The sequence below is a fragment of the Cavia porcellus genome, unplaced genomic scaffold (assembly GCF_034190915.1).
Source record: "Cavia porcellus strain 051 isolate PalLab524CR breed Dunkin Hartley unplaced genomic scaffold, mCavPor4.1 scaffold_4, whole genome shotgun sequence".
Taxonomy (NCBI): domain Eukaryota; kingdom Metazoa; phylum Chordata; class Mammalia; order Rodentia; family Caviidae; genus Cavia; species Cavia porcellus.
In genome coordinates this window covers 80,776,858-80,792,514 of record NW_026947487.1, presented here as the reverse complement: position 1 = coordinate 80,792,514, position 15,657 = coordinate 80,776,858, and the positions used below count along the sequence as shown (strand labels likewise).

Here is a 15,657-nt window from a genome sequence, read left to right as displayed (position 1 = left end):
ATATAGATGGATCTTTAGAAATAGAAGATAATAGTGGAATATGCTTGAAGACAACAATATGGACATAAAAAGAAGAAGTAGGCTTATTGTTAAAGTATAGTTCAGTAGTATGCTTTCTCGATATACAAATACATTTGAAAGATTTCAAACTTCAAAACATTTAGCTTCATAATATATATGTGTATATATATGTATATATATATACATATATATATATTAAGTTATTGCTTATTGCTACTAGAAGTTTCAGATTATCTTACTAAACTTTAATGTGGAATATTTACATAAAGTATTAATCTCTTGATCAGATAAAATATAAATTATTATAGAGAAGGAAGAAGAGTTTAGTAACATCTGTAGACAAGAGATAAATTTTCATGAAACTGTAAATATGTTACAGAAAGACATGTTATGAACAAGGGTGCTACATATTCATTAGTGAGGAGACTGAATGAATCTATTGGAATATAAAGTTACAAGTTTAATAACCTTTCCTAAGTGGAACAAGTTATGTTGAAGAAAACTGATTTATGATATATTTTCCCATGTTGCTTTAAGACTTTCTGAAAATTAGTTTCTGTGTGGCCGTAGTCAAGCCTATCATATCTAGTAGTCAAGACTATCTTATCTAGTCTGTAAAAATAAAGGAAAAATACCGAATTGGTTGTTAAGGATGGTAGAGAAAATAATAGGACTAGATAAGAAAGTTAAAATAAGAAAGTTAAAAGTTAAAATTGGCTTAGAAAGATGTTCCCAGAACTGGCCTAAACGCTATGGGAATATTGTGTGCTCATGGTTTCTCTGTAATTTTGCACCTTCTACTTTCTTCTCTCATATCACATAGGCAGGAGAAAATACACAAAACTTCTCTGTGTATTCTAATCTTCAGCCCACTCCTTACATACTCCTGTGGCAGGCAATTAATAAACAACCACATGTGACATTGGGCACTTGACCTGAAATGTGAGGTTTCATGGAAGAGTCTTCTGCCCCACTGTGATCAATGTTCTTGCCTTATCTAGTGATTCTTTAGAAATAGAAGATAATAGTGGAATATGCTTGAAGACAACAATATGGACATAAAAAGAGGAAGTAGGCTTATTGTTAAAGTATAGTTCAGTAGTATGCTTTCTCGATATCCAAATACATTTGAAAGATTTCAAACTTCAAAACATTTAGCTTCAGACTTGGTGGTTTAGCCTTTATTGCATGAAACTAATTTTTCTAGAATAATAAGATTAGCTGACATTTCTAAGACTCAATACTAATCTAAATATTTTACTTTTTTAATTCAATCCTCATAATAATCTTATCACATAAAAAGAAGTCCTTTACATAAATACTATCACTTTTTTCACCTTAAGGAAGAGAAATTGAGCATCACAGAAGTTAAATGCTTGCCAAAGTTCCCACAGCTAGTAAGTAGCAGATACTTGGATTCTAGGAAACATAGCTGTGGCAGAGAAATCTCCTGTCTGCCAAAAAACAATCTAAATTTTTGTTTTTTATGCATGATATAGGTGAACAGATTTCAAAATAATATCTTATTTTAAAATAAGTTGAATAATATGAGTATTAAACGTTTTTACTGAGATAATTAACTATGGAAATTGAATCAGATTTTGATCAATATCACGAAGGCTATATTTTGAAAAGAATTTTGTCCTAACTTTCATAATTATGTTTATTTTGCTTTAATTTTTGACAATATTGTGAGGAAATAGATTTGAGGATCTTCTTTAAAATTTCTATTTTTTAATGATTAAATAAACTTTCATACTTTTCTACTAAACCACTGCTTAGTATGAAAAGTTACACAATGTCTACTTGAACATTTTTCATATGAGGTATGTTTATGCTCATCTATTTAAAATTTATTCTAGGTTTTTCCTGCCCCAGGCAGCTATGATGTTCAAAAGTCATACGAAAGGTCCCAAGTTCAGCATAAATACATGCCGCCTCGCAGTCCAATGGCTGAGAGAAAGCACTGCTCCTTCCTGAGTGCAGCTCCTCGGTGCCCAGAAAAGGTGCCTGATGGCCCAGGTGAGTGTGGATTGTCTTGTTAGGGTACGAGGAAAGGCGTAATGTGTCTATATTCAAATAGATGATGGTAAACTTAAATTTACCATTACTTTTACCTCTTTAAAGAATTTAGAGCAAAAAAGTAAAAAAAAAAAAAAACAAAATAATTACTGAAAGATTCTAATTTTTAAGATATTTTGAAGTTTAAAAAAGGTTTGTCTGGGGTTTTATGTTTCTTAACTTTGCTATACACAGTTTTACCAATTTCACTGCAGCTGAAAAATTCCCCTAGCATTCCTAGAGGGATACCTGTACACTTATTAATAAATCAAAAGTTGTTAAAAGGTGAAAGATGCTTTACTCTGATTCAGGAAATCAGTAGTGTACAAGAAACATATAATGCCTGTTACACAGAATTTTTAAAAAAAATTTTCTCAAATATCAAGAAAGCAGTTAATATAAAAGCTAAGTACTTACTTGAGAGTTTAAAATTCCAAAAATAATTTTGATTTTTTAAATAGGGATTGTTTTATCTATTAGTATTCTTGGCCTTAAAGTAAGTGTAACAACTTTCCCTGGTAATAAAGATAAACCAGTTAATACGCTATTGCACAGAGGAAAGCTAGAGAATAACAATAGTCATGGCGAATAACTTTCAAATGTATCACCACTAAGTAACTACATTGTTGTAATGAATCCTTATGAGAATATAAAGTTAAAAAATTTAACAGCATGAAGAAACATTTTGCCCTAGTTTTTGATGAGAAACCATAGCAGAAGTCTTGTCAAGCAAAAAAGCATACTTGGTGATCCTGAGGTCCATAGAGGCTTGCTTTTTTTTTTTTTTTTGGCTTTTAAGAATCAGATCAATTTTAAGCTAAAATTTAACTCTGCTTCTTTTTGTTTTCTTCTTTTGATTTAATGCACCACTGTTAGTTTGTCAAGTTTTCGCTTTGCTTCCTAGTGTGTGCCTGACAACACTCAGTATGTGGTGAATCAAATGTGGTGCAGGGAAATTAATTCTCTAATCACCACCATCAACAAGCACAGTCAATTAAATAAAAAATAGATATCCATATCAAGATCTTTTGAAGTAGATTATGTTAAGCTTTGCAGTATCCAAGGTGTTTTTCCTCTTCTCTGTCTTTACTCTCCTGTGCATAAAGAGTCATGTGGGTAGAATATATAATAAAAGTTTAAGGGCCAGGATTGATACTGTGACTTTCTATTACTTCAGATTTTAGACTAGGGAAAATGAACTTGCTAATTGTTTCATTGGTTTCTGTTTTTCAAAATTGAGATAATATTTACCACCTACTTGCTTCTCATAAGTATGCAAAACTTAAAAAGACTATCTTTCAAAGTCTTTCAGGATCTCTGAAGATAAAGTCTTAATAATAATGTGAGACATGCCTCTTCTTTATGTCAATCCAACACTAGCTTCTAAAAGACTGGAAGGAGAGGGGAATATTTTTGTTATAAAGAGAATAATTATTTCGAAGTCAAAGATATAATAACTGTCAAAGTCACTACACAACTACAAAGCAGTCTGTGCTTGCTAAATGAAAAGAGTTTATTACACTGGCTAATACCAGTAATCTGTCAAATGTGCCATCTTGAACCTTAAAGAAATGGTATGTGAAAGAAAAGATGCCAGAAATTTCACACCTTCAGTAATCAACACATTAGGAAAACCACATGAATTTTGTAAGCAGTTGTCTAATACTATGATGTATGAAGTTTGATTTCCTCTGATATGTGAAGATATTATAGTAATTATAGACTTGCTCATTCTTTTAAATTTAATATTCTGTTTTAGGGCATACAATCCAAAATAGATTTAATAGGTGCTAAGGCCAATTCACTTAATATCTGTTTCATTTTGCTAATTGAAGATTGACTTTCATTTTCCTAACTCTGTTAAATTGATTCAATCAAAGCAAAAATTTAAAGTGTGATATCATAAACTATCTAAATAGATTCCTGTTTTTAAGTTGATTTTTACTTAGATCAGATTTTATTATCGATCAATATGACAAATCCTGATTCTTTTAATGTATAGATAGTAATGCAGTTTTCTGCTATAAAATGACAAACCATTTCTGTGTTTGTAATAGCATCTAGCTTTTTCTAGACAACTCACAGTCATTTTGTTTGTAATAATAATAATAATAATAATAATAATAATAATAATAATAAAAGATACAGTACAAGCTAAACATGCCAGCACATTCCTGTTCTCCCAGCTCCTGGGGAACCTGAGAGAGAATCAAAAGGTCAGTGCCAGTCTGGCCATCTTGGGGAAATCTTGTCTCAATTAAAAAAAAAATAGAACAGAGGATGCAGCTCAGGGGTAGAGCACTCTGGATTCTGTTCTAGTACTAAAAACAAGACACAACGAAATAGTTATATTTATTACATACTTTGTGTTAGTGTTACTTATAAATGATGTCCTTACATATTATAAACTTTTGGAAATAAGTAGGGAAAAAGTGCTTCTTTACCTTGCCACTTGTTTAAGTGGTAATTTTGTTTTACTTTAATACCAATGTAAAATATTAAATGTAAAATTTCTCATATTTTATATAAGATTATTTTATAGTATTATATGTATATATACATGTACACATAAATTAAACTATAAAGACTATTTGACTTAATTTATGGAGCATGATACACATATTTGTTACTTGAGTCATGATATTGCTAAAAATTGAGTGGTTTGCTTTATAAAATTTGAAAAACTGCATGTTATTATCTTTCTACGAATAGAATAGAATAATATCATATTAAAATTGATTACAGGATATCTTTTATAAGTATAAATGTTAAAAGCAGAAGTCAATTATATGACTATTTTCAGGGGACTCACAAACTCATAAGATACTTATTTAATCACAACATTTCATTGTCATATGTGTATTTCACATTACTTTAGAATTTTAATTAACAAATATGGAAGTGGTTTTATTTTATTTATAGTGAGGGTTACTTTGTGCATATATTTAAGAAGAATAAAATCCATTTTAATTATCTAAATTAAAGAGGGAAATAGTATATTTGCCATCAGTATGCTGCATATTATTAAATGTTGTGAAGCTAATAAAACACATTACAATCATTTAATGAAAAAATTATTAAATGAGGTGTATCACATTACAAAGCAATTTCCTTTTATTACACCACGTTTTAATTCACGGGTATGTAAATGATTGATCCAACTCAGGTAAAGTGAAATTGTTGAGTTAAAAAGTACTTACATATTATTTTGTCTCTTATATTGACTTCTTCTGGAACATTTAGCTGGAGAAATATTCAACATGTTTAAAAAGAAAATAGTCAAAAACTTTGTTGGGAGGGAGGAAAACTGGAGATTCGTACATTCAGATAGACATGTAAGTTGTATCAGTGTTTCTCAAGGGCATTTTGGCAGAAATGTTTCAAACTTTCACGCCATTTCATCCAAAATTTCTACTTCTGGGATTATCCTAAGGAAGCAATGAATATTATTCCCACAATATAAATATCAAAGAGATCCATGAAAGGAGCGTAATAACAACAATTTAAAATGTTCCAATGAAAAGCAAAATGCAGTTTTATTCATTTTGATATATCAACCTTAACTGAAAATTTATAAAAATTTTAGAAGTGGTTTATAATTAATAAACAGGAAACTTTTGGAGAAAAGGTCTTATTAATTCAATCATTTCATAAATATTTACTGAAATCCTCTTATATACTAAGGACTGTTTCCACTTTTGATACAAAAGTGGAAAATATAAATATTCTTTTTTCTCAGAGTTTAATTCCAGCTGCAAGAGATATTCAATAAATGAATAAAGAGCTGGAGGAAAGACAGAGAAAGAAATGAAAGGAAGAACATAGGAAGCCAGCTAAGTGTTCATAAATGCTTTAGGGAAAAATAAGAGAGAAGAATAAGGAACTTAAAATATTTTGTAAATCTATTTCAAGTAATATTTTCAGAGAAGGCTTCATTAAAAATAATGTTACATTTAATATTAAAGAGTTTTTTATCTTTCAATTAAATTTTTTTTCTTTGTATGTACATATTCTGCTTTATAGGAGGAAAAATGTATTATAAACTATTTAAATACTTTTAATTTAAAATAAAACAGGAGTCTGAATAAATGTTAAAATAAAATATTTACATTTTAAAAGTTGAATTATTTTTAAATTTTTAAATGAGGAAAAATATTAAATTTAGAACACATCTTTAATTAGAAACCAAACATTTAAATGAATGATAGGTAATGCATAACATATAAGACAATATTCAGAGACTGAACCTTTCTGATACCAAGATTTACTTCACTGTAAAAGTATAGATCATTTCTTATGAAAATAACTTTGTGATTTCTTCTTTATATTTCCAAAGGAAATTATTTTAGGAAACAAATATAATTTATCTTATAAGTTAATTGAACATATCCCATTAAGGTAGCTTTGTTCACTTTTTAAATAAACATAAATAATACCTTTGATATAAAAATCACTGTAGTGTGAAAACTAATTATTCCTTCTATTTGCTTAGTGAGGTAATATTATAGCTTCAGGAGTATACTATTAAGTTTGTCAAACTTCACTTTCTTGTTGAGTGCTGTTAACTGATTAGAGTAAATGTGTAGTTTTTGTTGTATTTCTATAGCTTCCAAAAATGTTTCTAAACTGATGAAAAGCAAGATAAGATATTTCTGAGCTGAAAAAATGCCTTAATGCATGCAAAAATATATCAGATTGATTTTTAGGATTTGTTGACTATAACTTTATTCAAAAATACAGAAATATTATCATTGTAAGTGAGACAGTTAATGTTTTCCATGTCAAATTATTTTTGTTTCTTCAGGCACCTTTAAATATATTTTAAATGAAATTATCTTATACACTATTTAGAATGATCATTTTAATAAGCATATGTTTTTGGAAAATGATGCCGTATAGTATATACAGATTTATTAGTTTTCTGAGTTAGAAGGAAATAATTCACTTTTTGAATAGTAAAAAATCTTTGAAGATTATGAGAAGAACTTATTTGAGGAGACATTGAGTATTCAAAGAGAAGGAGGAGAGAACTAAAGAAATGATATTTCAGAACATAAGTGGTAATAGAGTCAAAATATTAAAGCAAAAAGTGGGTTAAATTTATTGAAATAGGAAAGGGGTGAAGAATAACTAAAATATGTGGAATACATATATACAGAGGTATATTTAGATAAATATTTTATGGATATTATTTTGAATGAGTGATTTATAAATTAACTCAACAAAAGCTGCTATAATTTTAAAACAATTTCATCAGTTTGACCTAAGAGGAAAAGCCGTATAAAATGAAAGGAAGCCTTTGGAATTTCCAACTTATACAGGCAAAAAATGGCTGTGAAAACTTCTCAGCTGTAAACATGGGCTACTGTTCATGGAAAAGGAAGACTGATCCAGAGGATACACCACAGCTCACAGGCTAGAATCATGACATAGAGAATGACTCCAAAGTGGAGTACTGTGCTGGTAGCACAGCTCGGCTGGGTTTGGGTTCTTGTGAACTGGTGCCTGCTGGTTTTTCCTTCTGAACAGTGGTGTCTATAGCAGTGCATACCTTCTGTCTGCCATTAGTTTGTTGATATTTGTGAGGAGGATAATTTGGCTCATGAGTTCAAGGTCTTTATATGGAGAGAAACAGTATGCAGAGAGCTATAAAAAAAGAGCTATAACAGGGAAATATCTGAACCAGTATTAGCTGTCAAATCCTTGACTTTGAATTAATGCTGTGATTGGATGACACTGTGGAGTTCATTGGAGGAGCAGATTGTAGTTTTACATGCAGGAGAAATACAAATTTGTGGATTTTGAGTAGAAAGTAGGGTGTGGTAGCTCATATTCTTTAAAGATCCTCTGTCCTTTACGTAACACAGTGTTGTCCCTTTACTTATCAAATAACAGAGTCTGTTTCCAGTTTCCTGGGTAGACAAATGATACCGTCTCTGCCACTAATATGTCCAGAGAGGTATGGTGTGACTTTTGAATTATTTCCTCAGGATGTCTACTCTTGAACCTGGCTGCCATCCTGTGTAGAAGACAAGCAGCTATGGCATGGCCTAAGTTGAGAGAAAATTGAATGCCTAGTCTTCAAGATCTTAGCCACACTATCACCCAGCAGCTGGCAAGGACTGGCTAGGCTTGTGAGTGAGATTCTTTGCAAGGAAATATTCCAGCTATAGTCACACTGCCACATTAGTCCATGTAAAACTCGAATGAGCTTTTATCAATGAATTGTTCTCAGTGCAGGTTTATGAAACAAATAAATGATCACTGTTGTTTTAAATTAGTAATTTTGGGGTATAGTTTTTATGCAGCAGTATTTGATTAAAACATGTTTTAGAAAGGAGACAAGTGAACATAGATGAAGTTTGTTCAAGTAAAAGATAAGGAGATTGGTAGGGACGATAAAGCTGAAATATAGGTTCTTAAAAGTGACGTGGCTAAAGAATTAAAAGTTAGTATACTACATAAGGGATAAGCTGAAAATGTAGTTAGGCCTACAGTTGAAGAGTAGTCAACCAGAATTAATAGGGATTAGGAGAGTCATAGGCGGTAACAATGCCATCCCTAAGAAAAAGTTTAATAGGGTAGTGTAGTAAAGTGATACATGCCTTAAAAATCATCCAAGAAAATTTGAGTGGAATTGAGTAGATAATTGTCACACAGAGAAAAAGAACTGGTTAAGATAAATTTTTGATTAACATAGAAATGTTATATTTTGATAGAAACTTTACAGTCAAAACCTTTCACATACATTACTGGATTCTTTTTTTTTAAATTTTATTTAAAAGGAAAAAGAGAAAAACACAAAACAAAACGAAGCGGTGTAAGGGTACAAGTAATACAGAACTACAAAAAAAAAAAACGGTAAAAAAATCACTAGTTAATAGATTACTTATTATCATCTTAGAGATAGTTGCTCAAATCACAGTATCAAAGCATACAAAGTGGACATTCAAACAGTGAGACTGCAAACAGTTGTGTTCAATGATCCAACCAAAAACATTAATATGGTCAGCTATTTAACACCCCTAAACACACTTGCTGTTGTATCCTTTAGAGCTCTTTATTTCCCTCTCTTTTTTACAACAAAATTTACACATTTTGGATTTTATTACTCCTTAGTTCTTATTACTTTTTTGGGGGGGAGAGAATAAAGTCAAATATGGCAAAACAAAGCTGTCAGTCAAAATCAAGGATAGACATAGCACATGATGTAGAACAGAGTACGAGGTTATCAACAATGGTTATCAATGTTGTCTCTTGTTTCCTTAAAAGGAATTGTCTATCTCATTAGATATTATAAAGTTGAACAAAACAGAAGAGAGCAAGACCAATAAAACTTAAGCATTGTAAACATTACAGGATTTCCAAAGGAGACAATAGTCAAACCAGAATGGGCATCTTAGTGAATCTTATTGCCTTCAAAGTAGTTGCCTATACCCTCAAACTTGATACTATCATACAGAATGGAACAGAGTCTAATCAGTCAAAACAAGATCGTGGGAGTATTACAGGACTTCAAAACAAGTTAATAGGAAATCAAAAAAGTTACTATTATATATCCTGCTAATTTTTAAATTTTTCCCCTTAATTAAAACAAACATAAGAAATAACTAAAAATTTTTTTAATGTATAAGGGAGAGATTGATATAAAACAGGCCATAACAATATAACAATACAGGTCAAAGCATGACTGTTTCAGCAACCTAGTGCTTCACCACCAAATAACCCAACTTAATAGTAGTTACCATAGTGTCTGTCTTTTTCCTTGAAATATTTGAATAAAACTTCATATACTATAGCTTCAAATATTTCCATATCAAGAAGCCCAGAATAAAGCCTTCCAATTAATAAGTGAAAACTTTATAAGGCTTCAAGGCCACATAATGGGGAATCATGATTACCACATATTTTTATATATTTGAATCATTACTTACATTAGGGAAACTATACAGTGTTCACACATGCGAGATTGATTTATTTCACTTATGAGTATGGTCTCAAGCTGCACCCATTTATTGATAAATATCTCAATGTGATCCTTCTTTACAGCTGAATAATACTCCATTGTATAGAAATACCACAACTTTTTTATCCATTCCTCAGTTGATGGACACTTGGGTTGTTTCCAAGATTTGGCAATTACAAATTGTGCTGCTATAAACATAGGTGCACATATATCACTGTGGTATGATGCTTTCAGTTCTTCTGGGAATATGCCTAGAAGTGGAATAGCCAGAATAAATGGGACTTCCAATTCCAGCTTTTTGAGAAATCTCCAGACTGACCTCCACAATGAGTGTACCAGTCTACACTCCCAGCAACAGTGTAGGAGAGTTCCTTTTACCCCACAGCCTCTCCAGCATTTGCTGTTGTTGGTTTTCTTGATCCTGGCCATTCTTTCAGGAGTGAGACGGAATCTCAGTGTGGTTTTAATTTGCATTTCTCTAATGACCAATGATGATGAACATTTTTTCATCTATTTATTTGCCTATGTATTTCTTCATCTGAGAAGTGCATATTCATCTCAGATGCCCATTTTTGGATTGGATCTTTGAAATTTGGGGGTCTGAGTTTTTTTTATTCTTTATATGTTTTAGACAAGAGTCCCTTGTCTGAAAGGGAGTTCACTAAAATCTTTTCCCAGTTTGTGGGTTTTCTTTTCACTATGCTGGAGATTTCTTTTGACATGCAGAAACTGTTTAATAAGAAGTGGTCCCAGTTATTGATTCTGGGAAGTATTTCCCGTGCGGTTTGAGTCCTGTTCATGAATTCTCTACCTACTCCTATGTCTTCAAGGTTTCTACCCAATTTGTCTTCCAATAGATTTAGTGTTTATGTTTTAATATTCAGATCTTTGACCCATTTAGATTTTAATTTAGTACATGGTGATAGACATGGGTCTAGCTTTAGTTTTCGGCAAATGGAGAGCCAGTTTTTCCAGCACCATTTATTAAAGAGACTGTAGTTCTTCCAGTGAACCTGCTTGGCTCCTTTATCAAAGATAAGGTGGTTGAGTGTGTTTGTAGTTGTGGTTGTATCTTCTAATCTATTCCATTGATCTTCGGCTCTGTTTTGATTCCAATACCATGTTGATTTTACTACTGTTGCTTTGTAGTATAACTTCAAGTCAGGGATTGTGAAGCCTCCTGCTTTGTCTTTGCTGCTTAGAATTGTCTTTGCTATTCTAGGTCTCTTCTGGTTCCAGATGAAATTTAGGAGTGATTTCTCTAGATCTGTAAGGTATGTTGACGGTATTTTTATTGGGATTGCATTGAATCTGTATAACAGTTTTGGGAGAATGGCCATTTTCACAATGTTTGTTCTTCCTATCCATGAGCAAGGGATGTCTTTCCATTTTCTGAGATCATCTTCAATTTCTTTTTTCAGTGTACTATAATTTTCACTGTATAAGTCTTTCACTTCTTTTGTAAGAGTAATTCCTAAATATTTCATTTTTTTGCTTGCTAATGTGAACAGTGTAGTTTCTCTTATTTCCCTCTCTGTGATTTTGTTGTTCATGTATAGGAATGCTATTGATTTCCAAGTATTGATTTTGTATCCAGCCACATTACTGAATTTATTTATTGTATCTTAGAGTATTTCAATGGAGTTTAGGGGGTCTTCTATGTAGAGTATCATGTCATCTGCAAACAATGATAATTTAACTTCTTCTTTTCCTATTTTTACCCCTTTTATTTCTCTCTCTTGCCTAATTGCTCTGGCTAGTACTACCAGTACTATATTAAATAGGAGTGGTGATAAAGAACATCCTTGTCTTGTGCCTGATTTTAAAGTAAAGGCTTTCAATTTTTGGCCATTTAGTATGATGCTGGCTGTTGGTTTGTCATAAATGGCCTTTATTATATTGAGGTAAAGACCATCTATTCCAATTTTCTGTAAAGTTCTTATCATGAATAAATGTTGGACCTTATTGAAGGCTTTTTCTGCATCTATAGAAATTATCATGTGATTCTTATTTTTGGCTTTATTGATATGGTGGATTACATTTATTGATTTAAGTATGTTGAACCTTCCTTGCATTCCTGGGATGAATCCCACTTGGTCATGGTGTATAATCTTCTTGATGACTTGCTGCATCCTATTTGCCAATATTTTATTGAGGATTTTTGCATCTGTGTTCATTAGGGAGATCGGTCTATAGTTCTCTTTTTTAGTTGGGTCTTTCTCAGGTTTTGGTACTAGAGTAATATTTGCTTCCAGGAATGACTTAGGAAGGATTGCTTCCCTTTCAATTTCATTGAATAGTTTGAGGAGTGTCGGCATTAGGTCTTCTTTGTATTTCTTGTAGAATTCTGCAGTGAATCCATCTGGGCCTGGGGTCTTCTTTGTAGGTAAGGACTTAATTACATTTTCAATTTCATTAACAGAGATTGGGTTATTCAGCAGTTTTACATCCTCTTGATCTAGCTTTGGTACTTCATATGTTTCTAAGAATCTGTCTATTTCTTCTGTGTTATCAAACTTTTGAGAGTAGAGGTTTTCAAAATAGGTGTTGATGATCTTCTGTATTTCTATTGGGTCTGTAGTGATTTCACCTTTTTCATTTCTTATTGCATGAATTTGAGCTTTTTCTTCCTTTTTTAAAATCAGGTTGGCTAGGGGCTTATCGATTTTATTTATTCTTTCAAAGAACCGACTCTTTGATTCGTTGATTCTTTGGATTGTTTTCTTAGTCTCTATTGCATTGATTTCTCCTCTGATTTTTATAATTTCCTCTCTTCTTTTGGCTTTGGGCTTGACTTGCTCTTCTTTTTCTAGCTGTTTGAGGTGTAGCATCAAGTTATTTATTTGTATTTGTTCTGTTTTCCTGATGTGGGAACTCAGTGCAATAAATTTTCCTCTGAGGATGGCTTTCATTGCATCCCACAAATTCCGGTAAGTTGTATCTGCATTTTCATTTTCTTTTAGGTATTGTTTAATTTCTTCTTTAATTTCTTCTGTGACCCACTGATTACTCAAGAGTGTGTTATTCAGTTTCCATGTGTTTTCAGGATTTTTGCAGTATCTTTTATCATTAATTTCTAATTTCAAAGCGCTATGATCTGATAACATGCAAGGGATGATTTCAGCTCTTTTGCATTTGTTTAAATATGTTCTGTGAGCTAATATGTGGTCTATTTTAGAGAATGATCCATGTACTGCTGAGAAGAATGTGTATTCTGATGTTGTTGGGTGGAACATTCTGTATATGTCTATCAAATCCATTTGTTCACAGGTGTGATTGAGTTCTGTTATTTCTTTGTTCATTTTCTGTCTGGTTGATCTGTCCCTTGGTGTCAATTGCATATTAAGGTCTCCTGTTACAATTGTGTTACTGATAATTTGAGTTTTCATTTCTGTTGTTAGTTGTTTTATATAACTGGGTGCTCTGGAGTTTGGTGTATATATATTAAAATAGTTATCTCTTCCTCTTGGAGTTTTCCCCTTACGAGTATGTAGTGACCTTCTTTGTCCTTTATGGTCATTGTTGGTTTAAAGTTCACGTTGTCTGCAAACAGAATGGCTACTCCTGCCTTTTTATGGATTCCTGCTGCATGAAGTATTGTTTTCCATCCTTTGACTTTCAGTCTGTGAGTATCCTTCTGGGTTAGATGGGTTTCCTGTAAACAGCATATGGTTGGATTTTGTTTCTTGATCCATTCTGCTAGTCTGTTTCTTTTGATTGGTGCATTGAGACCATTTACATTAATGGTTATTACTGTTAAATGCTCGTTTATTGTTGGAATGTTATCTCTCTGATGTTGCATCTTTATCTTTCTGTTCTGTTTAATTATCTGCTTTGCTTAGTGGTTTTTTCCTTTGTGTATCTAAACTGTCTTTCAATATTTTTTGCAGGGTTGGCTTGGTGTTCATGAAGTTCTTCAGCTGTTCTTTGTCATGGAAGTATCATATTTCACCATCAATTTTGAATGATAGTTTTTCCGGGTACATCAGTCTCAGTTGGAAATCATTTTGCTTTAGGATCTGGAATACTTCACTCCATGCTCTTCTTGACTTTATTGTTTGTGCTGAGAAGTCTGCTGTGATTCTGATAGGGTTTCCTTTATAAGTGATCTGTCTTTTCTCTCTGACAGCTTTTAATAATCTATTCTTGTGTTGGATTTCTGGGGTGGTGATTATTATATGTCTGGGTGTAGTTTTATTTTGGTTATGACTATTTGGAGTTCTGTATGCTTCACTGATCCTGATGTCGGTTTCTGATCTCATGCTTGGGAAATTTTTAGCTATTACTTCTCTAAATACTCTCTTGACATCCTTTTTGTTGTCTCCTTTTTCATTAATCCCTGTCATTCTTATGTTATTTTTCTTTGTATCGTCTTGCAATTGTTGAATTGTTGTTTCCTGATTCCTTGTTATTTTTAAAAGATCTTTCCTTTCCTGTTCACTAGCTGCAATCCTGTCTTCAAGGTCTGAAATTCTATCTTCACTTTCATTAAGGTGGTTTTTACAACTTTCAGTGGATTTTTTTTATTTCCTGTATATCTCTTTGAATGTGCATTATATATTCTGTTTGTTTCTTATATTGCTCGTCTAGGGATTCTATCTTTTTGTTTAGTTCCTCCAATTTTTTATCTGTGTTTTCTTTAGATATATGCAGAATCTCTTTTATTTCTTTTATCATTTCTTCTTTTACCTGGGAGATTATTTCGAGTTTGAATTTCTTTAAAGCTTCCTGGAGTTGCTTGTAAATTTCAGTAGCTATTGTGTCCAATTTTGAGGTGAATGGCATATATTTTCTTCTATATACATTGCTCCTAGGGTTTCTTGAGATGGGCTGGAGGTTTGAGGTTGTAATTTGGTCTTTCGTTTTGTCATTTTCCTATATTTCTGTGTTTCAAGTGTTATTTGAAAGCTTCCTCAGGATCTGTTGGAAATCCCCTTCTATGTTTGCAGCTACTAAGACTCTGGCACTACGTTACCCCAAGCCACTGGGCCTGAGGAACCAATGGCCCTCCTCTGCCTGTTCAGAACTCTGCAGTTCCAGATAAGCTGGGCCTCAGGGACACTGTGCGCCCACCTGCCCATTGAAAGCTCCACAGCTCTCCAATCGCAGCCGGGATGGGGAGGCGGATGTAGAGGCCTCAAACCCACTTCTCCACTTCATTGCACTGGGAAGCCTGGAGGGTCCCTAACAGTCTGGGATTTGGGCAGAGTGTGCTGAGCACTCACCACAGGCTGCGGTGCCTCTGGAACCTGCGATCCTTCCCTGCTTGCTGAGATATCCACAGTCCTCCAGACACATGGGGAGGCTGATGCAGGTGCCCCAGATCCGCCCAGCCCTTCCTCTGCACACCTATGGCTAGGTGTGGGAGCCCCAAACAGACTGGCTCCGGGGATAGCGTGGGCCCGCCTACCTGCTGGAAGCTCTGCAGTTCTCCCACATTACTGGATTCTTACAACCGGCTTAGGAGTTAGCAATCATTGTCCTTAATGGTAAAGGATAAAACTGAAGTCCCAGCACCTAAAAAAATCTACATTCACACAAACCTAAGAGATGAGGTACAGATATATCATTTCTTCATTCATTCATTCATTCATTCATTCTTTCTTTCT

General features: G+C 32.8%; 1 protein-coding gene across 1 annotated transcript in view; it reads left to right on the top strand.

The window, feature by feature from the left end:
- The window catches only part of Stpg2 (sperm tail PG-rich repeat containing 2), a 574,832-nt gene that overhangs the window by 260,697 nt on the left and 298,478 nt on the right, over positions 1–15,657 (top strand). The window contains exon 11 of the mRNA XM_063246672.1: positions 1,884–2,043. Within this exon, the coding sequence (XP_063102742.1) occupies positions 1,884–2,043 (160 nt within the window). The remainder of the gene's footprint in view (positions 1–1,883; positions 2,044–15,657) is intronic.